At 38.3% G+C, this 25,217-nt stretch overlaps 1 protein-coding gene across 2 annotated transcripts in view; it reads right to left on the reverse strand.

Moving 5' to 3' along the window:
- Nucleotides 1-7,220: 7,220 nt before the first annotated feature.
- The window catches only part of LOC124110873 (ankyrin repeat and MYND domain-containing protein 1-like), a 53,258-nt gene continuing 35,261 nt past the window's right edge, over nt 7,221-25,217 (reverse strand). For both annotated transcript variants that reach the window (XM_048394048.1, XM_048394047.1), the window contains 3 exons: nt 23,490-23,644; nt 22,852-22,985; nt 7,221-7,834 (listed from right to left, as the gene is read on the reverse strand). In XM_048394048.1, coding sequence (XP_048250005.1) covers nt 7,676-7,834; nt 22,852-22,985; nt 23,490-23,644 — 448 coding nt within the window. In that variant the 3' untranslated portion in view covers nt 7,221-7,675. The remainder of the gene's footprint in view (nt 7,835-22,851; nt 22,986-23,489; nt 23,645-25,217) is intronic.

The following is a 25,217-nucleotide window of genomic DNA, read 5'->3' on the forward strand; positions in this document are numbered from 1 at the left end:
TTTATGTTGTTTCTAGTTCATGACATTGACAGAAATTCTGTGAAACAAAAAACTAATTTTGTTAGATTCAAGTTTACATTAGATTGTTGGGTAAAATTGAGCAGGAACACTTGCAGTTTCAGTGAGGAGCAAGGGGCAACAGAAACTGCCTGCAGCACCTACAGGTGTACTACTTCCTGTAGTCTCATATCTCTCACACATACATGTCACAGTTTCACTTTCTGATAGGCTTCAACTAATATCTGTTTTTTACCCTCATTACTTACCAACACAAACATCAAGTAATTTGTACTCGAACAACTACGTATCACAGAAAATATAATTATTGTATTCGCCATAAGTGCCTTTGGCTTAGAAATATAACAAACAGTGCTGATTAAACCATAAACAAGTACAATTTATTTTCATAGATCGAGTGGTCGTGAACAAACATATTTCAAATATCTATGAAACTAAAATGATGTAGATATTGAGATAGTTGCTAGGTAATGTATACACATTGAAATATATTTGTAATGGTTCACAAGGAAATACTGACTCACGTTCATAGTCGGGATGCTTAGAAACATTACTTACAGCATTGACCCCATTGCACAAAATGGTCTTAGAGCTACGACTATCGACAATTATGTTAAAGTATGGGAGTTTCGATCACCTTAGTGCTAAGATCGCTTTGTGCAACGGGGCCCTGGTCTAGGTGAGGTGAGGTGAAATTGGGTTTAACGTCGCGTCCAAGATTATTGCACTTATATAGCGACGTTCCCTGGTCTAGGAGTAGGTCAGGGTGCACTTATTGGACCAGGGTGAATACAGTTTCACATTTCCTGCTATCATTCAGGATGTGTTTATGAAATAAACAATACTCATTCTAACAGTACTATTGAACTCCCAGACTACAGTGCATCACTGATGCTGACTCATGAAGATATTCCTGATGGGGGAATTGTGGTAGGCTTTGTCGGAATCAAAAACTGCCATCATTTGTGAAACTTGGAAACTAAGGTTAATCCTTGCGAGAAGTGTGACTGCCTACTGACACAGGAGCAATAGGTACAATACACTAGTAATGTAACACATATATATACCATACAGTAGAAATAGACAAGCTACAATACACTGGCAATAGAGTGAGTGAGTGAGTGTGGTTTTTACGCCGTTTTTCGCAATATTCCAGCAATATCACAGCAGGGGACACCAGAAAAGGGCTTCACACATTGTACCCATGTGGGAAATCGAACCCAGGTCTTCGGAGTGACAAGCGAACGCTTTAGCCACTAGGTTACCCACCCCACTGCCCTCACTGGCAATATGACACAGTAGAAATAGAGTGTACAATACACTGGCAATATAACAGATGTCATGATATTCCAAGAAAGGCAGGGAATAACTATCAATATCATGGACTTGGGATGAACAAGCTGGCCCAGAAGGCAATGACCAGAGTGTCGGTTCAATCTGGACAATATGGACAATATGGACACTTGGAAGGAGGAGGAGGAGGAGGAGGAGGAGGATGAGGATGAGGATGAACCTACTTGGCCATGGGAATACTGGATTAGTGGCATCTACAAAACAAAGACTTAGGAACATCGAGAAAAAACATTTTATTACCGGTAATAAATGTTGATATCTAAAAAAAATCTTTGGGCAGTCTCACACTTCTTGAACTCTCTCGGAGGTTTCTAGGTGTCAATATTAAGCATACAATAGTAGGGTCTGTGGTCAAAGGTGTCTGAGCGTTCATATAATTTCTACTGATATAACAACACATTTCACATCATAAAATTGTCTCACTATGATAACATCAAGTGGCTTTATCATGGGTGTATAACAATCAACATACTCTACGGTAAAGACTCAAAGGATGACTATAAAATATATAGACCGTCTTTACGCTCTTCGAAGAGTCAGCCTTGCCGCGATGTAATACTGGATTTTCATTCTATTCAGTGATCATGTGAGAAAGGACGCGCTACAGGACAAAAAGGCTACTTTCAAACTCGCTGTCAAATATGTCATGGGTCATCATGATTATACAAAGTTTACATCCTCGAACCAGCAGGTTACTGACAAAATGGGAGTCAAGCTATGTGCAGATGGTTTGCAACGTTTCCAGCGATTCTTCTCATATCTGCTCCAGAGTGGAGGCCATTTTGTAAGGGTAGCACGCCCTAAGTCACATGGTACGGAAGATGTCACAGAGAGGCAGTTGATGAGATTGATTCGCAGCTGCTTGTGGTACTCCCACAGAGAAACAGTGGATATACTGTATATCGCCATCTATGATGCGACCCCGCCTATAATACGCCCCCCCCCCCTGTAAATAAAATGACATTGTATCCCTTCAGCAAATTCAGGTAAACGAACAGGTGATAACCAGTAAACTTGGTCAATACAAATTTAAAATTTGAGATGAAACGGATTTGTTGACATGGTATTTCTGGTGAAATTGGAGGACAATACCTCTACCATTGATATACTGATAGCTCCTGAATTGAGTGAGTATGGTTTTACGCCGTTTTTAGCAATATTCCAGCAATATCACGGCGGGGGACACCAGAAATGGGCTTCACACATTGTACCCATGTCAGGAATCGAACCCGGTCTTCGGCGTGACGAGCAGCCCTTTAACCACGAGGCTACCCGACCGCCCCAATGGCTCTTGAAACTAGTTTAGTCAGCAAACCACTGGTTGACACATCAGTTGGTGATCCCTCCTAGATCTTTCCTGATAATATTATAAAATATGTAGTATGTCACTAATAAAACTTGAAAGGCCTCCGGGACAAAATAAGGCACACACCTATAAACTGGATCTGGATAGGATGGTGGTGAGGCACAGATGTCAGCAGTGTAGAAGCATTTGGAAGGATGGGATGAGGTTGTAGTGCTGTGTCTAGTGTAAGTCTGTGAGAAGGAAAGTAGGACTGGCTAAAACGATCGATAATCGGAATTATCATCGATGGGAAGAACTATAAATGATTATCGATATGAAATTGTTGTCATCGATAATAACTTACATAAACTACTGTAATGAAATAAAGATGACATTTACCGAAACAGACTTGTTATTGTCAATCATGTCAATTGTCGAAGACGGAAAGCAACTGTTTTTGTTATATCTCATACGTCCACAAAGTAATCTATGCATAAATGGGTCGCTGCTCACCGGTGGCGTGAAATATGTTGATTTCTTTCAGGACTTTCTTGCATATTTGGTTAAAGTTGCTTCTCCGATTATTTATCGATAATTAACCGATGTTTAGTTACTGATTATTGATCTCTATGATCTGTATTGCTAGCCAGCCCCAAAGGAAAGGAGTCACACCAGTGCTGATACGATATATTTGTTCAATCTGGCCCTTGGTCTCATGAAACGAGTGATGTTTGGGCTGATGTCCTGTGACCATTAGACATGACCATTAGACATGACCACTAGACATGACCATTAGACATGATCACTAGACATGACCACTAGACATGACCATTAGACATGACCACCAGACATGACCACTAGACATGACCACTAGACATGACCATTAGACATGACCACTAGACATGACCACTAGACATGACCACTAGACATGACCATTAGACATGACCACTAGACATGACCATTAGACATGACCACTAGACATGACCAGTAGACATGACCACTAGACATGACCAGTAGACATGACCACTAGACATGACCAGTAGACATGATCACTAGACATGACCACTAGACATGACCAGTAGACATGACCACTAGACATGACCACTAGACATGACCATTAGACATGTCCATTAGACATGACCACTAGACATGACCACTTGACATGACCAGTAGACATGGCCACTAGACTTGACCATTAGACATGACCACTAGACATGACCATTAGACATGACCATTAGACATGACCACTAGACATGACCACTAGACTTGACCATTAGACATGACCACTAGACATGACCACTAGACATGACCACTAGACATGACCACTAGACATGACCATTAGACCATCCACGTAAAAGGATTTACAAATTACTCCATCAATCGTTTCAGCACTAGCTTCCAACATCCATAGCTCCTTATTCTACCAGACTTACATCACTTGCAGCACTGACATCAGGACACGTGCTAGACTCAGCAGAATGGGTACAAAAATATGAAAATATAATACTTTCTTGGCATAATGATTAGAACCAACTGATTAAGGCAAACTAGGCACACAAGTAGGTAACTGTAAAAAGGTTTGGGACAAGTTGTAGGAAAATAGCATCACCAAGGCACGATTACGGGCATAAAATGATCAATAAGTACATAAGATTCTATATGATGGGTAATAAGGGTCAATGGTACAACTTATAAATATCACAACACGTGACAACATGTTCAAGTAAGTTCAAATACAGCAAAATGACTCAATTATTACATTTGTAACAAAGAGCTTTTCATTTTCATAACTGAAAGATTTTTGGTTACAATATTCACCATTTATTACAAACATCGGTGATAAAATCTCGTGAATTTCCTCATTTCATCTAATTGTAAAAGAGAGTTGCCCCAAAAATATTTGTCAAGAGTCATTCCATTTTTTTCTAATTTCAGTGTGTTTGTTGGTCTCATAAACCAACTAAAAAAATTAAAGCCTTAAAACTGGTGCATTTAAATAATGCAAATGACTCAATAATTAAATTGGTCACGCAGTCCTTTTCATGTTAATTACAAGTTCTTATTATACTGAATATAATTAATTTCATACATTACTTCATTAGTACTGGACAGTCCCTGGAAATCTAGGGGTGTATATTAAAAAAAGCATTTCAACAATAATTATTGTCTACACATGTAAAAATATAAATTGTCCACGATTATTTCATATACAAAAAAACATCATAAAATCATATATAAGTTCCAGCAAAATCTAAATAATATGAATATATGAGTAAATATTAATATATTATAAAATAATATAAAATGCATGGTTTTACAAATAATTTACAATGTAAAAATAATACACAATTTGTATCGGTATATACATAAATATAAGACATGGAATGTTCAAGGAACAATATATATATAGTTTATTATAAATATTGACACTAATTACACAGTAGTGTAAACATATAGTTTGCCACCTTGGGGGGCAAAGGTATGGCTTCGCTTGTACCCGTGTTGGGAAGCAAACCCAGTCCTTCAGAGTGATAAGCTAACACTTGCACCACTCGACTACCGCACCACCTGCCCCACTTCAGTAGTTTCTGGTTTCTGGAACTGGACTGAAGTTTGGCTGAGATGGGAACAGAAATACGTCTGTGTGGATCAATATCTGTTATTGTTCATTTATCATGAGTGAGTGAGTGAGTAAGTATGTTTTTTTGCCACTTTTAGCAATATTCCAGCAATATCACGATGGGGGACACCACAAATGGGCTTCACAGATTGTTCCCATGTCGGGAATCGAACCAGGGTCTTCAGCGTGACGAGTGAACGCTTTAACATCTAGGCTATCCGACCACCCCTAATTTAACATGAAGTGTTTGGAATGGTTGGTTTAGTGGAACACAGGGGCGAAACTACCATTATCGCAGAAAAGCAATTGCTTACACCTAAAAAAAGCATGATTTTTTACACCTCAAAAAACACATCTTTTTATAAGTAAAGCTCAAATTATCATCTATGCAGTAAATTTTTAGTTCAACTTCAACAGAATCGAACACGATATTTATCGTCTAACTTGAAAATCGGAATCTTTACGCACACGAATGAACATGTAAAAACACACAAAAGTAATATCGTTTCGTTATAATGTTCAGATTGTATTCGTCATCATAGATGTTTCTTGAATGAAAGTAAAAAAATGTTTTGGGGGAAACACCTTTATATATTACAAATCTAACACAAATGGTCCAAAAATGCAGGAGTGAGTATGGTTTACGCTGCTTTTAGCAATATTCCAGCAATATCACGGCAGGGGACACCAGAAATGGGCTTCACACATTGTACCCATGTCGGGAATCGAACCCGGGTCTTTGGCGTGACGAGCGAACGCTTAACCACTAGGCTACCCGACCGAAAAATGCAGGAAATAGCTTTAAAGAGAATCTAATGTTTAGAAACCCAAACCCTTGCATGCCCTCGTAATTTAGTTTTACTTACAGTTTAAATAAGCCAAATTACACCCCGGGAACACAGAAAGGCCAATACTGTTTAAAATGTTGGATGTTAACTATTTTGACAGTAACATGTACGAGCATTCACTCCTGGGAAGACTTTCATCTCTTTATACACTGATGCAATTAAATAATTTTACTTGGAAAGTAACGCCACTTTAACTTTTCATGATATCTGTAATATCTTGTCATTCTAATCGTCAAATTTGGAGCCCTCGTGGCAAAAAACATCAATCAACTATTTTCAGTTTAAAAATATATGTTGGTGGGGTGTGGGCCTGCATATGGCCGAGGAAGATAACATGATCTTTGTATTGACAGCTTCACTCATCCATTCACAATTCTATCTGATCTACAGTTAGACTATGTCAAATTTCGAAACAAAGTATGACAAAATTAAATGCTAACTCTTTGGTGCAAGCAGACATATTTAGTGAAGTGGCCTGGGTCGAGTTCAATCTTTTGAGTGCTTTTCAAGAAAACACTGATTAAACAAATTATGGTGCTGTCTGTGCTCAACTATTGTATTGTATTGTAACATCATAATACGTGTACCTTGCTCGCATTCATGACAGACAGTGTGTAGCACGGCTACTTCGTAAGCCAACGTGCGAGAGCACCCAACATAACATAGAGCAAGCCTTGCAAGGTTTAGTTCTACACCGTACGCCAATATCATGATGTCACACTGTTTAACGTAACGAAAAGATACGACGTCTCAGTCGGTAGGACTGAAATGATACGTCGGTGCACCGGTACATCAGTTTTCATGTGACGATACTGTACACGATACGTTTTTCTCTGTATCGATACAAGACTATACACTTGCTGAAATAAATTACAAAGTACTCGTATAAAGATATGGTAAAGTGTGTTGTAATTAGCGTTTCAAATTCACTACTAAAAATAGCCCCTACAAACATGTGTCTACATTTGGATTTTCCGTTTCAACCTGCTCTGAAATATTTATTGTCAAGCCATTTCCATGTGATTTGACGTATATATGCATGATACGTATTGTATCCAGTGCCGTAGCCAGCCGGGGGGCAGGGGGGACAGTTTTTACAGAAAACATTTTTCCTTGTGAAAGTAACTTGAACAAAAAATGAATAATCTTATTTGCCCCCCCTGTCAAAAAAACTTAACAACGGCCTTGGTATTGTGACCTTTGTATCGTGATATGTATCATATCGTGACCTTGCTGTATCATTTCACCCCTGGCAGTCGGCTACAGAAAAGCATCATGACCGCTCATACCGGTACAAACTGGCATGGGTTTATACAAGTCTGCGACTGGCCAATAGGAAAACGACATTTCATGACAAGTATTGATTATTATTTTAGTGAGGTTGTTTATCCGTGTTTCAATAAGGTTGTTTATCCGTATTTCAATAAGGTTGTTTATCCGTGTTTCAATAAGGTTGTTTATCCATGTTTCAATAAGGCGCAGCTCAACAATAATGTCAGCTGAAGTTACAAACGATTGTAGAAATATAACCGCGGTTGTTTGTAGCCACGGCTACACGAAGCTGTAGTTGTCGATGAAGGCTCCGGACTGATCCCTCCCGGGGCTGGTGTCGCGCTTGTTACCGGACTTGACAACTCGCTTGTTGTACATACTACCCCCGGGGTACAGGCGGGGCCCCTTGGCGCTGTGACTCTGCCCGTGAATGGGGACCTGGAAATAACCCACAGAGACAGAGATTAAAAAACAGGATATGACAGCAAGATAGAAAATTGCAAACAAACAGAACTATTTTCAGGGAAAATCCAATTGAAACTGAAATGTTTAGAAACATTTTTGAATGAAAACAAATGAGTGAATGAAATCTGATGTGAGAGAGTATTGTCTTAAGCCGCTTTTAGCAATATTCAAGCAAAATCACAGTGATGGACACCAGAAATGGGCTTCACGCATTTTACCCATGTGGGGAGTCTTCAGGGTCATCTATCTAAAGCAATGGTAGTCTTGTTTTGTGCAGATACATGTTTATAAATAAACTGCAAGTGATTCCATGGCATTTGATTGGTTAACCATGCAATTCATTTTTTCATTTATGTTTTTTATGTCTTTCCTGACTGGCTGATAATAGAATGGGTGGGGCTAATAGAATTTGGTACAAGTATATAAATAAACTGCAAGTTATTATATGTATCATAAATATACTGCAAGATAGGCTAACCATGCAAACAATTTTTCATTTATGTTTCTATCAATCCAAAAATATCAGGCCACACCCACTCATGGACTAGTCTTTCCTGATTGGCTGATGATAGAATGGGTGGGGCTTGTGTTGCATTATTGCGCAGGATGATGTCACCAATTTTGTACTGTCTACATTTTTGTGTGTTAATGATAAAATAAGCAGTCTGTGAAGTTATTATTGTTGACATATTTATGAATAAATATTTACTTCAATATGTTTTTATATTTATTTTCATTTCCAAAAACTGTGAAGTTATTATTGTTGACATATTTATGAATAAATATTTACTTCAATATCTTTTTATATTTATTTTTATTTCCAAAAATCATTTCAAAGGAAAACCAAAAACCAAAAGTATGTGTGTAAAGAATCATAATTCAGTTTCAAACAATGTTTGTTTTGTATCATATTTATTTTTCACCAGACCATAAAAAAAAATCTATCCTAACAATACTGTTTTTCTTAATTCTGATATATTTACAGTTGCAACAAAGCCCACCTAGTTTATTTTAGTATTGGCCTCAACAATATTTGGATTTTATGGTCAAAGAGTATGTGCTGACCAATTTGGTTGGACTGTTCCGAAATAAAAAACAAACTGCATACATGTAGCTCAATATTTTTTTTAGAGATGGATAGATTAAGATGACATTTATGGAAAAAGTGGGAAAAATTCAAAATGAACATGACTTGAATCTTGAAAATAACTTGGGATTTCCTAGTTTCATATCATAAAATATGTCATTTACGTACAACACTAATTCTGTGTATTGTGTAGTGTATGTATCACCACTCCCTCACCCCTTCCGCATCCCCCATCACCCCTCCCCCTCCCCCAGCCCTCCATCGTGCATGTCAGGATGGCACAGTGCCCCACACACAGTTCTCACTCCATCATCTGACTGCTGGGGGTTACGAGGTCGTTATAACATCCTGTTTATCTCACACATACAATCACAGTACAATCTGGGCCACACAAGTCAAATGTTACATGCTAATGACAACAGAATAAGGATATCTCCTCGCCCTACAGTGTGTGATTGTCAGTAGTTTCAACGTTAAAGTGTAATAGCAGCCAATCCACTGTTTAGGGCTGGGACGAGTCCAAATTTACTACCCGGCTACCCACCCCACTGTTACCCCACTCTACCCGGGTACCCGCTGTTGGTCTCAAGAGATGGGTACAAATGTCCGATTGGGAATAATTTGACCGTAGCCCTGGCTAAATAGAGAATCTCACCCTCGTGTCTTTTGATATCAAATACATGTATATCAACACTCGTTGATAAAAGTGGAAAAATTCCAAGGCTTGCCGAGGATTTTTACCACTTTTATCAACGAGTGTTGATATATTTGATATCAAAAGACACGAGGGTGAGATTTTATTTATCATTCAACATCATTCTTCCACCTTTTTCAGTTTGTAGACTGTAATTAGCAGTGTCTTCAGTGTAAAAAGTACTGCTAACAGCTTCAGTACCAGAGCCATTAGTGATGTCATTTGATTGTGACGTCATGGTAACCAGTGACGTCACAATGGTCTGCAGAACATTGTGATGTAATTTCATTGCAGCGATATCTACACTGTAGATATCGCTTGATCTCATCCAAGGATATCTCCTGTGGGAGCCAGTTTTGGATGATAAACTGAAGTTGACTATTCAAACATAAAGTCAGAAGGAATGCGAACATTAGTCACTTATAGTGTACCCGGTAACCATGGAAGTTCCAGATAATTTTTGCAATTAAACATTTTGTCCGAGTCCCCTAGTTCCCCGTCCCAGCCCTAACACTGATCCACAACACATAATGTCCAATAAGGATGTCAAGGGTTCTGGGGAAATTTGGAAAACTGGAGTATTGCTGACTATGACGTAAAACAACATTCACTCAAGCACCAACGGAGAAGATTTCAAGCTCTGTTGAAGTACATATCAAGTCTAGTTTTGAAAAGCTCTTAAGGACAATAACCCTATAGTGGCTCCTGATACAGCTAAGGGACACAACTCTGCACAGCATTTTGTTACAGCTTACACTGCTAGATCAGCCTAGCCCAGCAATAACATGTTATCTGTGAGGTCTGGAGTTCCAATGGATGTGACCTTCATCAATTAACATACTGTAAATAAATTAAAAGCACTTATCATCACAGTTTATAAAGTACTTTTCTAATTTATGGAAACAGAGAAAAGATAGTTTTCACACTGGTGTGTTGTCTTATCAAAATATGTCCTCTCTCCGCTGCAGACGGAGAATATTAGGCAGGTTTATTTGTTTGTTTGTTTGTTTGTTGTTTAACACTGCACTCAGCAATATTCCAGCTATATGACGTCAGTCTGTTAATAATCGAGTCTGGACCAGACAATCCAGTGATTGACATCATGAGCATTGATCCAATCAATTAGGGATACGATAACATGCATCAATTAAGTCAGCGAACCTGACCACAAGCATGGTCGCCTTTTACGGCAAGCATGGCTTGCTGAAGACCTATTCTACCCCAGATCTTCACAAGTCTGTTAGGCAAGTATTCTGTGTGAAGGCATTAATTACCTTCATGGTAAAGAGTTCCGACAGGGAGAAAAAATTGATTTATCATCCAAAACTGGCTCCCACAGGAGATATCGCTTGGATTAGATCAAGGGGAGGTAACTCTTAGACTCATTGAAAATAACTCTTCCTTTTCAGTTTTTTGTCTCATTCCTTAACGACATCACTTAATTTTTATGTCCAAGCTCATGCAGTATGCTCACACTTCAAGAAAGGGGGATTTGAATTAGGGAGGGAATAAATTTGCAAAATCGGGTGAGAAGCAAATTCAAAAATTAATATTTGTGCTTGATAAAAGGTTTGAAAAGCTTTTGTTTGTGTGACATAAAATCTTTCATAATCAACATCTCTTTAAACAATTAAAAACATGTGCTAATACAGGATATGAGTTTAGATTCTTTTGCAAAATATATGGTGGTAATATATTTTAACAAGAAAAATATTTAGGACGGTTATCTAATATTGGACGTTACATAAGTACATTACAAAATATGAATTTAAAGAAAGTTTTAGTAATTTAATAATTAGACAATGGTATTAATGATTATATTATCAATGACAAACGTTTAGAGTCAAATGAACACAACCTTGAACATAAAGTGACATCACATATGAACAAACACTCTGTCACTGTTTGGTTTGTTTGTTTGTTGTTTAATGCCGCACTCAGCAATATTCCAGCTATATGACTGCAGTCTGTAAATTGTCTGAGCCAGACAATCTAGTGATTGATATCATGAGCATCGATCTACACAATTGGGATTGATGACATGCATCAACCAAGTCAGTGAGCCTGACCACCCGATCCCGTTAGTTGCCGATTACCACAAGCATGGGTTGCTGAAGACCTAATCTAGCCTAGATCTTCACGGGTCTCTCTGACACAGTAGGTCTACTCATAGAGATATGCATTATGACAAGCATTTCACAGGCAGACAGTACAACTTCAACAAGCTACACCCCGCCCCCTGTCTGACCCCCAGTGTGTCCCAGGCGAGGGGGTGACCTGGACGGGCTGACATTACATTTCCTGTGTGCCAGTAGCCTTATTGTGATGAACGATGTCATTACTCTCATATTCTTGTCTACAGCTTTTTGTGTTGATGATTGAATAACCAGTTTGTGAAGTTATTTAATATTGTTGTCTTCAGTTTTTTGTGTTCATTAAATAAGCAGCCTGTGAAGCTATTTGATAGTGTTGACTTATCTATTCACAAGAACCATGGACCTCCCACAGGTCCATGCAAGAACTGACTTCAGTATTATGCTTGTGGAAGTACAAATGGGAAAATAAAAATGTGCACAATTATCATAAACATATAATGATGGCGTGTGTGATTGTATTAAAAATTATTTTGGGTTAACAGGGACCATCATAAAAAGATGACAAACATAAAAGATGACAAACTTTAAAGATGACAAACATTGAAGATGCCAAACATTAAAGATGACAAACACTAAAGATGACAAACACTAAAGATGACAAACATAAAAGATGACAAACATAAAAGATGACAAACATTAAAGATGACAAACTTTAAAGATGACAAACTTTAAAGATGCCAAACACTAAAGATGCCAAACATTTAAGATGCCAAACATTAAAGATGCCAAATTTTAAAGATGCCAAACATTAAAGATGCCAAACTTTAAAGATGCCATATATTAAAGATGACAAACTTTAAAGATGACAAACTTTAAAGATGCCAAACATTAAAGATGCCAAACACTAAAGATGCCAAACATTTAAGATGCCAAACATTAAAGATGACAAATTTTAAAGATGCCAAACATTAAAGATGCCATATATTAAAGATGCCAAACTTTAGAGATGCCAAACATTAAAAATGCCAAACACTAAAGATGCCAAACATTTAAGATGCCAAACATTTAAGATGCCAAACTTTCAAGATGCCAAACTTTCAAGATGCCAAACATTTAAGATGCCATACATTAAAGATGCCAAACTTTAAAGATAAAAAACATTAAAAATGACAAACATTAAAGATGACAAACATTAAAGATGACAAACTTTAAAGATGACAAACAATTAAGATGACAAACATTAAAGATGACAAACATTAAAAATGACAAACATTAAAGATGACAAACATTGAAGATGACAAACTTTAAAGATGACAAACACTAAAGATGACAAACATTAAAGGTGACAATCTTTAGAGATGACAAATTTTAAAGATTTGGGGAGCATCATATTTCTGTAGATATTGTGTCGGAAGTGTCACGTGATTCATCCCACTGTAGTTGTGGTCCAATGTAGTTGAAGGGTACAGTACCTAGTTTATGTCTTCATCTGTATGATGAATATACCGTATTCCACGTAATAAGCGTCCCGACGTGATAAGCAGCCCTTCCGATCGATCAATGTACACAAGACTAAAATTTAATCGCATATAATACGCACTCATATGTTATATGCACCCTTAATTATAGGCAATTAAATACTGGAAAAATATATCTGTCGTATATAAACATTTCAGGCTGTCAGCAAAAACCACGAAATTAACAATCTTTCAACTCTGTTTTTTTCACCAAAATAATATTCTAATAAGAGCCCCCTATTTCTAATTTTGAGAGTGCCCTGGGTGCTTATTATGTGGAATACGGTATTGCAAAATGATTTCTAAGTGTTATTACACAAAACTGATACAGTGTATTATCAAGTTCTTAACACTGAATACCTACAAGGAAAACTGAACTATGTACACCTGTTAATTACAAAAATTACGTCAGGGTTATGCTGTTATCAACACATTGTTGGTAATCTCTACAGAATGTGTAGTATCGAAACAATGTTAACAGATTTGGAACATCTATAAAACTGTCTACACACAAACTGGAGAGTTAAGAAGGTTTGTCTGGGCCTGACATCCCGTTGAACCATGTGACTGATTGGTTGACATCTGACTCTGTGTGGAATCTGGGGTAGAACAGGGGCCAAGTACCCCAAGCTTGTCTATCTGTGGGGATTCAATGTAACAACGGGTCCCAGTACCCCAAGCTTGTCTACCTGTGGGGATTCCAGGACAAAATGGGTCCCAGTACCCCAAGCTTGTCTACCTGTGGGGATTCAAGGTCACAATAGGTCCCAGTACCCCATGCTTGTCTATCTGTGGGGATTCAAGGTCACAATGGGTCCCAGTACCCCAAGCTTGTCTATCTGTGGGGATTCAAGGTCACAATAGGTCCCAGTACCCCATGCTTGTCTATCTGTGGGGATTCAAGTTCACAATAGGTCCCAGTACCCCATGCTTGTCTATCTGTGGGGATTCAAGGTCACAATAGGTCCCAATACCCAAAGCTTGTCTATCTGTGGGGATTCAAGGTCACAATAGGTCCCAGTACCCCATGATTGTCTATCTGTGGGGATTCAAGGTCACAATAGGTCCCAGGACCCCAAGCTTGTCTATCTGTGGGGATTCAAGGTCACAATAGGTCCCAGGACCCCAAGCTTGTCTATCTGTGGGGATTCAAGTTCACAATAGGTCCCAGTACCCCATGATTGTCTACCTGTGGGGATTCAAGGTCACAATAGGTCCCAGGACCCCAAGCTTGTCTATCTGTGGGGATTCAAGGTCACAATAGGTCCCAGGACCCCAAGCTTGTCTATCTGTGGGGATTCAAGGTCACAATAGGTCCCAGTACCCCATGATTGTCTATCTGTGGGGATTCAAGGTCACAATAGGTCCGAGTACCCCATGCTTGTCTATCTGTGGGGATTCAAGGTCACAATAGGTCCCAATACCCAAAGCTTGTCTATCTGTGGGGATTCCAGGTCCCAATAGGTCCGAGTACCCCATGCTTGTCTACCCGTGGGGATTCCAGGTCACAATAGGCCCCAGTACCCCAAGCTTGTCTATCTGTGGGGATTCAAGGTCACAATAGGTCCCAGTACCCCATGCTTGTCTATCTGTGGGGATTCCAGGTCACAATAGGCCCCAGTACCCCAAGCTTGACTATCTGTGGGGATTCCAGGTCACAATAGGCCCCAGTACCCCAAGCTTGTCTATCTGTGGGGATTCAAGGTCACAATAGGTCCCAGTACCCCATGCTTGTCTATCTGTGGGGATTCCAGGTCACAATAGGCCCCAGTACCCCAAGCTTGTCTATCTGTGGGGATTCAAGGTCACAATAGGCCCCAGTACCCCATGCTTGTCTATCTGTGGGGATTCAATGTCACAATAGGCCCCAGTACCCTATGCTTGTCTATCTGTGGGGATTCAATGTCACAATAGGCCCCAATACCCCATGCTTGTCTATCTGTGGGGATTCAATGTCACAATAGGCCCCAGTACCCCATGCTTGTCTATCTGTGGGGATTCAAGGTCACAATAGGCCCCAGTATCCTATGCTTGTCTATCTGTGGGGATTCAAGGTCACAATAGGCCCCAGTACCCTATGCTTGTCTATCTGTTGGGATTCAAGGTCACAATGGATCCCAGTACCCCATGCTGCCATGGAATACTCCCAACATTCAAATGACAACTTCCAACAAATTTAGCACAGTGATTTACTTGCAAGTCCAAAATGTCCTATTACAACATCTAAAATTCTTATAAATTGTGAAAACTATTTGAACTCCATAACACAAAGTCAATTCAAAGTTTCGTTCCTGTTTTCGTTTAAGTTGTCATGATCTGGAAATTGAGCATGGGCGTCACTTCAATATACCAATATATACAACTTAAACTGAATTAAAATGAATTCTACTTTCTTTCAGTGTGTCCAGTGTACATAAAGATAAGGCAACTATACATTAACACTAAGTCTTATCTTCATCCGAACAGGCATAAATTTAACACTTTGATGTCATCCCCAAACTCTAACATCATTACAAAGTCAGCAAAATAAACGTACGGTTAACTGCAATTCCGCCTGTAACCATAACGCTTGTACACACAGGCCTGAGGCCCTAAAGTACTGAAATGCATTGACTGAATCTCCCAGCGCAAGGTGTTAGTACTGGGCCCACTTGCACAAAGCGATCTTAGCGCTAAGATGATCTTAACTCCCATACTTTAACATAGGCTTACAATAGTCGTAGCACTAAAATCGCTTTGTGCAAGTGGGCCCTGGTGTTAGTACTGGTGTTAGTACGAGTGCAGCACACGGAGGGTTACAGTGGAGTCTCCCTACCAGACCTGACCTGTATTAGCTGGTTATACATTAGCCTGAAATACAAATGTCAGGATTAATGGCGGTGAGCTAGGTCGGGTCTCACCCACAGAATACAATCCAATGTCGACATTAAGGAACAACTGCTTTGAAGCTTTGAAACTATCACTTACCATCATGCAGTATTTAATAAGTATTGTGGTGAACCACTTGTCATGCACGTGTCACACATTTTTCCCGAACTTGTCGTACATTTATGTCACACGTGTGTCATACACTTGTCTTACGCCTGTCACAAATGTCACACACTAAAGTCATGTCAAATATTTGCCTTAGATATATCACTCACTTGTCATAAATTCATTGCTTACTTGTCACACATTTATCGCACACTTGTCACACATGTATTACTCACTAGTCACACATCTATTACTCACTTGTCACACATGAATCACACACTTGTCACACATTTATTACGGACTTGTCACACATTTATTAAACTCTTGTCAGACATTTATCACACACTTGTCACACATTTATTACTCACTTGTCACACATTTATTACTCACTTGTCACACATTTATCACACACTTGTCACACATTTGTTACTCACTTGTCACACATTTATTACTCACTTGTCACACATTTATTACTCACTTGTCACACATTTATTACTCACTTGTCACACATTTATTAAACTCTTGTCAGACATTTATCACACACTTGTCACACATTTATTAAACTCTTGTCAGACATTTATCACACACTTGTCACACATTTATTACTCACTTGTCACACATTTATTACTCACTTGTCACACATTTATCACACACTTGTCACACATTTGTTACTCACTTGTCACACATTTATTACTCATTTGTCACACATTTATTACTCACTTGTCACACATTCATTACTCACTTGTCACACATTTATTACTCACTTGTCACACATTTATTACTTACTTGTCACACATTTATTACTCACTTGTCACACATTTATTACTCACTTGTCACACATTTATCGCACACTTGTCACACATTTATTACTCACTTGTCACACATTTATTACTCACTTGTCACACATTCATTACTCACTTGTCCCACATTTATTACTCACTTGTCACACATTTATTACTCACTTGTCACACATTTATTACTCACTTGTCACACATTTATCGCACTTGTCACACATTTATCTCACTTGTCACACATTTATTACTCACTTGTCACACAATTATCACACACTTGTCACACATTTGTTACTCACTTGTCACACATTCATTACTTACTTGTCACACATTTATTACTCACTTGTCACACATTTATTACTTGTCACACATTTATTACTCACTTGTCACACATTCATTACTCACTTGTCACACATTTATTACTTGTCACACATTTATTACTTACTTGTCATACATTTATTACTCACTTGTCACACATTCATTACTCACTTGTCACACATTTATTACTCACTTGTCACACACTTATTACTCACTTGTCACACATTTATTACTCACTTGTCCCACATTTATTACTCACTTGTCACATATTTATTACTCACTTGTCACACATTCATTACTTACTTGTCACACATTTATTACTCACTTGTCACACATTTATCACACATTTGTCACACATTTATTACTTACTTGTCACTCATTTATTACTCACTTGTCACACATTTGTTACTCACTTGTCACACATTTATCTCACTTGTCACACATTTATCTCACTTGTCACACATTCATTACTCACTTGTCAGACATTTATTACTCACTTGTCACACATTTATTACTCACTTGTCACACATTTATTACTCACTTGTCACTCAATTATCACACACTTGTCACACATTTATTACTCACTTGTTACACATTTATTACTCACTTGTCACACATTTATTACTTACTTGTCACACATTTATTACTCATTTGTCACACATTTATTACGGACTTGTCACACATTTATTACTCACTTGTCACACATTTATTACTCACATGTCACACATTTATTACACATTTGTCAAAGATTTATTACACATTTGTCACACATTTATTACTTACTTGTCACACATTTATTACTCACATGTCACACATTTATTACTTACTTGTCACACATTTATTACTCACTTGTCACACATTTATTACTCACTTGTCACACATTTATCTCACTTGTCACACATTTATCTCACTTGTCACACATTCATTACTCACTTGTCACACATTTATTACTCACTTGTCACACATTCATTACTTACTTGTCACACATTTATTACTCACTTGTCATACATTTATTACTCACATGTCACACATTTATTACTTACTTGTCACACATTTATTACTCACTTGTCACACAATTATCACACACTTGTCACACATTTATTACTCACTTGTTACACATTTATTACTCACTTGTCACACATTTATTACTTACTTGTCACACATTTATTACTCATTTGTCACACATTTATTACTCACTTGTCACACATTTATTACTCACTTGTCACACATTTATTACTCACCTGTCACACATTTATTACACATTTGTCAAAGATTTATCACACATTTGTCACACATTTATTACTAACTTGTCACACATTTATTACTCATTTGTCACACATTTATTACACATTTGTCAAAGATTTATCACACATTTGTCACACATTTATTACTAACTTGTCACACATTTATTACTCATTTGTCACAAATTTATTACACATTTGTCAAAGATTTATCACACATTTGTCACACATTTATTACTTACTTGTCACACATTTATTACTCATTTGTCACACATTTATTACACATTTGTCAAAGATTTATCACACATTTATTACTTGTCACACATTTATTACTCATTTGTCACACATTTATTACACATTTGTCAAAGATTTATCACACATTTGTCACACATTTATTACTTACTTGTCACACATTTATTACTCATTTGTCACACATTTATTACACATTTGTCAAAGATTTATCACACATTTGTCACACATTTATTACTTACTTGTCACACATTTATTACTCATTTGTCATACATTTATTACACATTTGTCAAAGATTTATCACACATTTGTCACACATTTGTCACACACGTCATACATTTATCACACACTTGTATTTGAGATTGCATCGGTTACCAACAGAGACTACGCCATGTATTATTGCATGAGTCACAAACACACTCAGACAGTGTTACAGCAAACATCACGAGGGGTTAAACTAGGACCAGGACATCAAACTAGTTTCTAGTTTCAACAGATAAACAACTTCCTGGTGTGCAGCTGTGTCCGGAGACTGATTATGCTACAGTGTATCTAGAGCCTGCATACTCACACTGCATTCGCTGTCCGCTGCACAGACATCTTGCTATATCATTGCCAAGTTTAGGACAAAAAGTTATGTTTTATTGCCAAGTTTAAGACAACAAATTGAACAATCTTTCCTAATTTTTCCTTGGGTATTCTGGCATGGTGGGAGATATTACTCTGTTTTTAGTTTACTGTTTCACAATGGATGTATTTAGAAGCCAGCTTTACAATCTACACCATTGTTGAGTCAGGCAAATTATAGGATCGAAAGAAGAAAGAGTGAGTGAGTGAGTTGTGTTTAATGCCGTTTTTTAACAGTATTCCAGTTATATCGCGGCATGTCAGCTTAATGTGGGAGGAAAGTCTGAAGTGATGCAGGTCTTAGATGTTTACCACTTCGGTGAAACCCATGAGCACGGTAATGGTGCTGACAAACCTAGAAACAATTGGGGCGAACCGGGATTCGAACCCACAATCAAAGGTTTCTGGTGTGCCCAAGGGATGCAACTCTGCACAGCACATCGTGGTGCCTTAGATGATGGGGCTACCAGTGCCCCAGTGGGGGGGGGGGGGGGGGGAAGAGGACTGCATCTCTTTTGCTGACCCCCTTTTATGTATTTTGTTCATGTCCCCCAATTATGTAAAAAAAAATCATTATTCCCCCTTCCCCAAATAATTATAAATAACCAGTCCCTAAGTGCATGAGTACCAGCATGTCACCGAGGCCTAACTCGAAGCTCTGCTAGAATTAGGCCAGAGGATATTTTCCTTCCTGATTTACAGATATCCTGCTCAAATAGCGGAGGTGAAATCAGATATACAAACTTTTTCATTTCCATCTCAGGCAGGCAAAACAGCATATTTTCAACAACAACAAAAATGTTTTGCTCCAATTAACATCCTTAAATCTATTGACGAAGAGTAACCTCACTGCCACACGATTCTTGTAGTGATGCTTCACAGAGTAATCTCCCTTGGAAAATACACCATCAATAGACTTAAACCAAACCAGCAATAACAATGTTTTTAATCCTTTGGCAATTCAAGCGCCTATGTGACCTTGAACAACTTGGACTAACTCTTTTAATCAATCTTTACCAATTCCATTTTACTAAATTTCAAAAAGAAGACTTCACCCAAATTACTGATATGTTCCAGTTCATACAAATATTTAAAAATACTTCCAAATATGTCAGTGGTCCTATTCTAGTTGACACCCTCTTGTTTAGAATTACGAATATGGTACATGAGTTATCGTACAAGCAGTTAATATCGCTGATATACAACAAGTCTATATTAGCCAATTAGCTTCTCACAAAGAAGAAACATTCACCAGAAGATATATTTGAAGACTCTGAAATTGATAATATTGAAGATCGAAGGCAATACAATATATGGAAAGAGTTGATATATGCTACTCAACGTTTGATAGGGATACTGGGATTGATCAAGACCAGCTCAGATGCAGCAAATGTCAGTAAAAATTCCCAAATGGGAATTACAAATTTCCCGTTTCGTGTTAACATTGCCATAACTAATGTTCTGGCCTGGTTGAGGCAACTCGCATTTCACTCATAACAGACTATGCTTGTCATAACAGGCGACTAACAGGATAGGGTGCTGACTTGGTTGATGCATGTCATCGATCCCAATTGCGTAGATCGATGCTCATAATATCAATCACTGGATTGTCTGGACCAGACTCGATTATTTACAGACCGCCGTCATATAGCTGGAATATTGCTGAGTGCGGTGTTAAACAACAAATAAAACAAAAAAATAAAGACTAATAACAGGACCCATAAACAGGGAGAAGCCTTATGCTGAATTCATGATTCACTGAATGCAATGTGGCAATTCAATGCTAAAATACCTCTAAAATAAAGAAAATAAGGACTTGAAAAAAAAAATCCCAATTTTGAACAAATAAAAATATATTCTCAATTTGCCTGTAAGGGTCCTGGTGAATATGCTGTCGTATCAATGAAGGCTCATCTTCCCGAGGCAAAGCCGTTAACTGACTGCAAAAGACCAGTTCCCCCCTTGTCAAACTAGGCTGAAATTTCTGGGCTTGATGAGTTATGTCCCTTCTATGTCCCTCCTATTGACCAATCAGCTTCCACCTCTCATATCACTTGCATTTGCTTCGAACAAAATGGCTGTGCCCAGTCAAGACGATCTGAACGATAATCAAATCTATATTGTAATAAAACAGGTCTTACTTTGCGAAGTGCATCAAATAATTGATTAAAAAGCCAAAATATAACTCCATACTTCCAGCCTATTTCAACAAGGATGGAAACTGTACTTTTATAGTCAATTAACTCCCTTGCCTCAGGAAGATGTGGAAGACTGTGGGAGGATTGACCTATAGATTAAAACTCCTTGTATTCTTTTCAGTGTACCATTTCAGTGTACCATTTCAGTGTACCATTACACTAGAGGAATCCATACCTTTATCAGTCAAGTTACTTGTACCAAAGAAAGAAAAATATAGACGTTTAAGTCCATGTCAGGCTTGACTTCATTCCTATCCAACCTGATTACTTATAAATAACCCTATCAAAGTTGAGCAGCACATATGTGTATATACGTATACATATTCATATTAAGCACATATTAAGCACATAATCTTTTCAGTGGCTGGATATGTCTTTCATCGATATCTTAATTATTTCATTTTTATGTGCTCTATATCGCCGTCTATCAGTCTATAGTACGAACCCACCTATAATGCAACCCATCTGTAGACTCCTGCTGATTTATATACCCGGTCTATAATGCGATCAGGGTGTCGTTGTACAAAGCGATCTTAGCGCTAAGGTGATCGGAACTCCCATACCTTAACATAGACTTACGACAGTCGTAGCGCTGAGGTTGTTTTGTACAACGGCACCCTGTTCCACAGAGCGATCTAAGCGCTAAGGTGATCGGAACTCCCATACCTTAACATAGACTTACGACAGTCGTAGCGCTAAGGTTGTTCTGTACAACGGCACCCTGGTCTGACACCAGACCATAGACAGTCTCTACATTTGCAATAAAGATGTGATTTTCTTCCATTGTTTTTTTCTATGATGTTTTGTCAAATGATTAACTCAAGCACATGCCACCATTTTGTGTTGGCCCAGTGCGACACCAGATAGATGCCCATAAAATAAAGTTCGTTTAAAACTGGGAGATCTTCTATCCCAGGCATAAAAACGACCCCTCAATCTTGGAATCAAAAACTATTGTAGACGGCGATATCTGGTATATCGTTTATCTTAGATAATTATAAAAACAACATCATGTAACCAGTTCAAGGTGTTTCATGCTTAAAGGTCAAGAAACAAACAAATTCAACCACACAATGTGTGCAGGGGGATTATGATTAAGAACTTGCGATAATTGCGAGGACTTGTCGTCCATCTTCAGAGAATTTTTTTATTTTGGGCGTAAAACGAGAGAACAAGTTGACAGTTTACAAACCACTCACCACCACTTTCTGTGCATGCTTGTCTTTGGTCAACTCATTGACCGTCGTCCTGCGCCCCCGCTCTGCCGTGGTTGTGGGGGTGGGGCTGTCAACTCGGTTCCGCTTCTGGGAGGGGCTTGGACTGCGGGACCGACCTGGACAAGGAATAACTTCCATTATAAACCTCCAGTGAGATCATCCTATTGTTCTCCAGTCCGGTTAAATCTCATAAACAGGGATGTAATAATATCCCCAGGATTTTATTAATACAATTTTAGTTTAGATTGTAACATATGAATGTTCCTCGTAAGAAATTTATTTTGCATTTTAACACAATGTAATGGAATGTAAAATCAAATGACAAATGTATTCTTTATATTCCCGAGGATCGAACGTGTAACCTTCGTATCTGTAGCCCAGTGAGTGTTCCACTAGGCCTTACACCTGGTACAGGTAGACACTCACCTCCGACTCTAATACACTCGTCCTTGTGACGGGCGTTCCATGCCTTGAGTTTGCAGGCCTTGCTGCAGTAGTACACCTGGTACAGGTAGACACTCACCTCCCACTCTAATACACTCGTCCCTGTGACGGGCGTTCCATGCCTTGAGTTTGCAGGCCTTGCTGCAGTAGTACACCTGGTACAGGTAGACACTCACCTCCCACTCTAATACACTCGTCCCTGTGACGGGCGTTCCATGCCTTGAGTTTGCAGGCCTTGCTGCAGTAGTACACTTCCTTGCACCTGGTACAGGCCGAGAGACGGACACCGACAGACCGACCACACTCATAGCAATACTTCAGCAAAGGTTTTCTGTAAATCACATCAACAACAGAAGATGAAAATTATTATATCCAGTAATTCTATTCCGGTTCCATCGTATCATAGTAATCATCTTAACCAAAAATGAACGTTTTTAAAATGATTAAAAATAGAATTAAAATAGAAAACAAATTTGCATATTTATATAGAGGTAAAATAAAAATGTTTAAGCATAAATTTAACTATGATTTGTTACCTTTAGCCAATTTGCTGGTCAATTTTGAATATTACCGATCACATTTATATGCACAGTTAAAATATTTTAAAGAATGAACAGATATTTTTCTGTGGAAAAAACAGCATGTAAGTAGGTTGGATATCATAGCAGGAGGGATCAGAATCTCATTAAAATCCGATCTTTTACTCTCTGATACGATATTTCTCTGCATGAAGATCTAAGGACACCTCACTGTATCAAGGCTACTACATTCTGATGCATTCAGATGAGCAATTCTGATTTCTGTATCTCAAAAATGAATATAGTCACGAGTTCTGAATGCAAAAAAATAAAGCTGCACTATTATACTGTTGTGGATATTTGACACCTCTTGTTGTTTCTGAGGGCCATGGCATGTACAAGTGGGTACTATTGAGGGTATATTTGTGTTCTGTGACACTTTTTTTATGCAAATTTCATAAATCCCTAATCAAGGTGGTACAGAATGTTTGTTTGTTGTTTATTGTCGCACTTAGCAATATTCCAGCTATATGATTGCAGGCTGTAAATAATTGAGTCTGGACCAGACAATCCAGTGAATGACATCATGAGTATCGATCCACGCAATTGGGATACGATGACATGCATCATCCAAATCAGCGAGCCTGACCACCCGATCCCCTTAGTCGCCTCTTACGACAAACATAGTCGCCTTTTACGGCAAGCATGGCTTGCTGAAGACCAATTCTAACCCGGATCTTCACGGGTGGTGGTAAAGAAAGCAACTGTATCTTTCTAGAAAGCTGACATGTGAAGAACTTTTCTCCTTTTATATTGTATGGCCGACGTTTGCTCCGAGTTCAACCTTCTACGGAGGTGTAGTGAGATCTTCACGCAGGGAGGTAACATAGAGAAGTAAAAGACCCCCAAGAGATTGTATGTGAAGGAACTGCACATCTACTCAGATATACCCTGGCAGTGGAACATGAGTTGTCTCCCTTAAAAATACCTCATGTTTTCAGTCTTCAGCAGTAATTTTGAATACCCTATTCAACATAATAACCGCCCAGGGCGCTCTCAAAATTAGAAATAGGGGGCTCTTATTAGAATATTATTTTGGTGAAAAAAAACAGAGTTGAAAGATAAATTTCGTGGTTTGTGCTGACAGCCTGAAATGTTAATGTACGACAAATATATTTTCCAGAATTTATTTGCCCATAATTAAGGGTGCATATAACACACAACTGTGTATTATACACGAATAAATAAGTCTTGTGTACATTGATCAATCTGAAGGGGTGCTAACTGGGATTGTTCACTAGCCAATATATTAGCATATATCGCTGTGGGCGCTTATTAGAGCGGGGAGCTTATTACGTCAAATACAGTATCATTCACATTCTCCAG

This window comes from Haliotis rufescens, unplaced genomic scaffold (genome assembly GCF_023055435.1).
Source record: "Haliotis rufescens isolate VD_foot unplaced genomic scaffold, xgHalRufe1.0.p SCAF_129, whole genome shotgun sequence".
Classification (NCBI taxonomy): domain Eukaryota; kingdom Metazoa; phylum Mollusca; class Gastropoda; order Lepetellida; family Haliotidae; genus Haliotis; species Haliotis rufescens.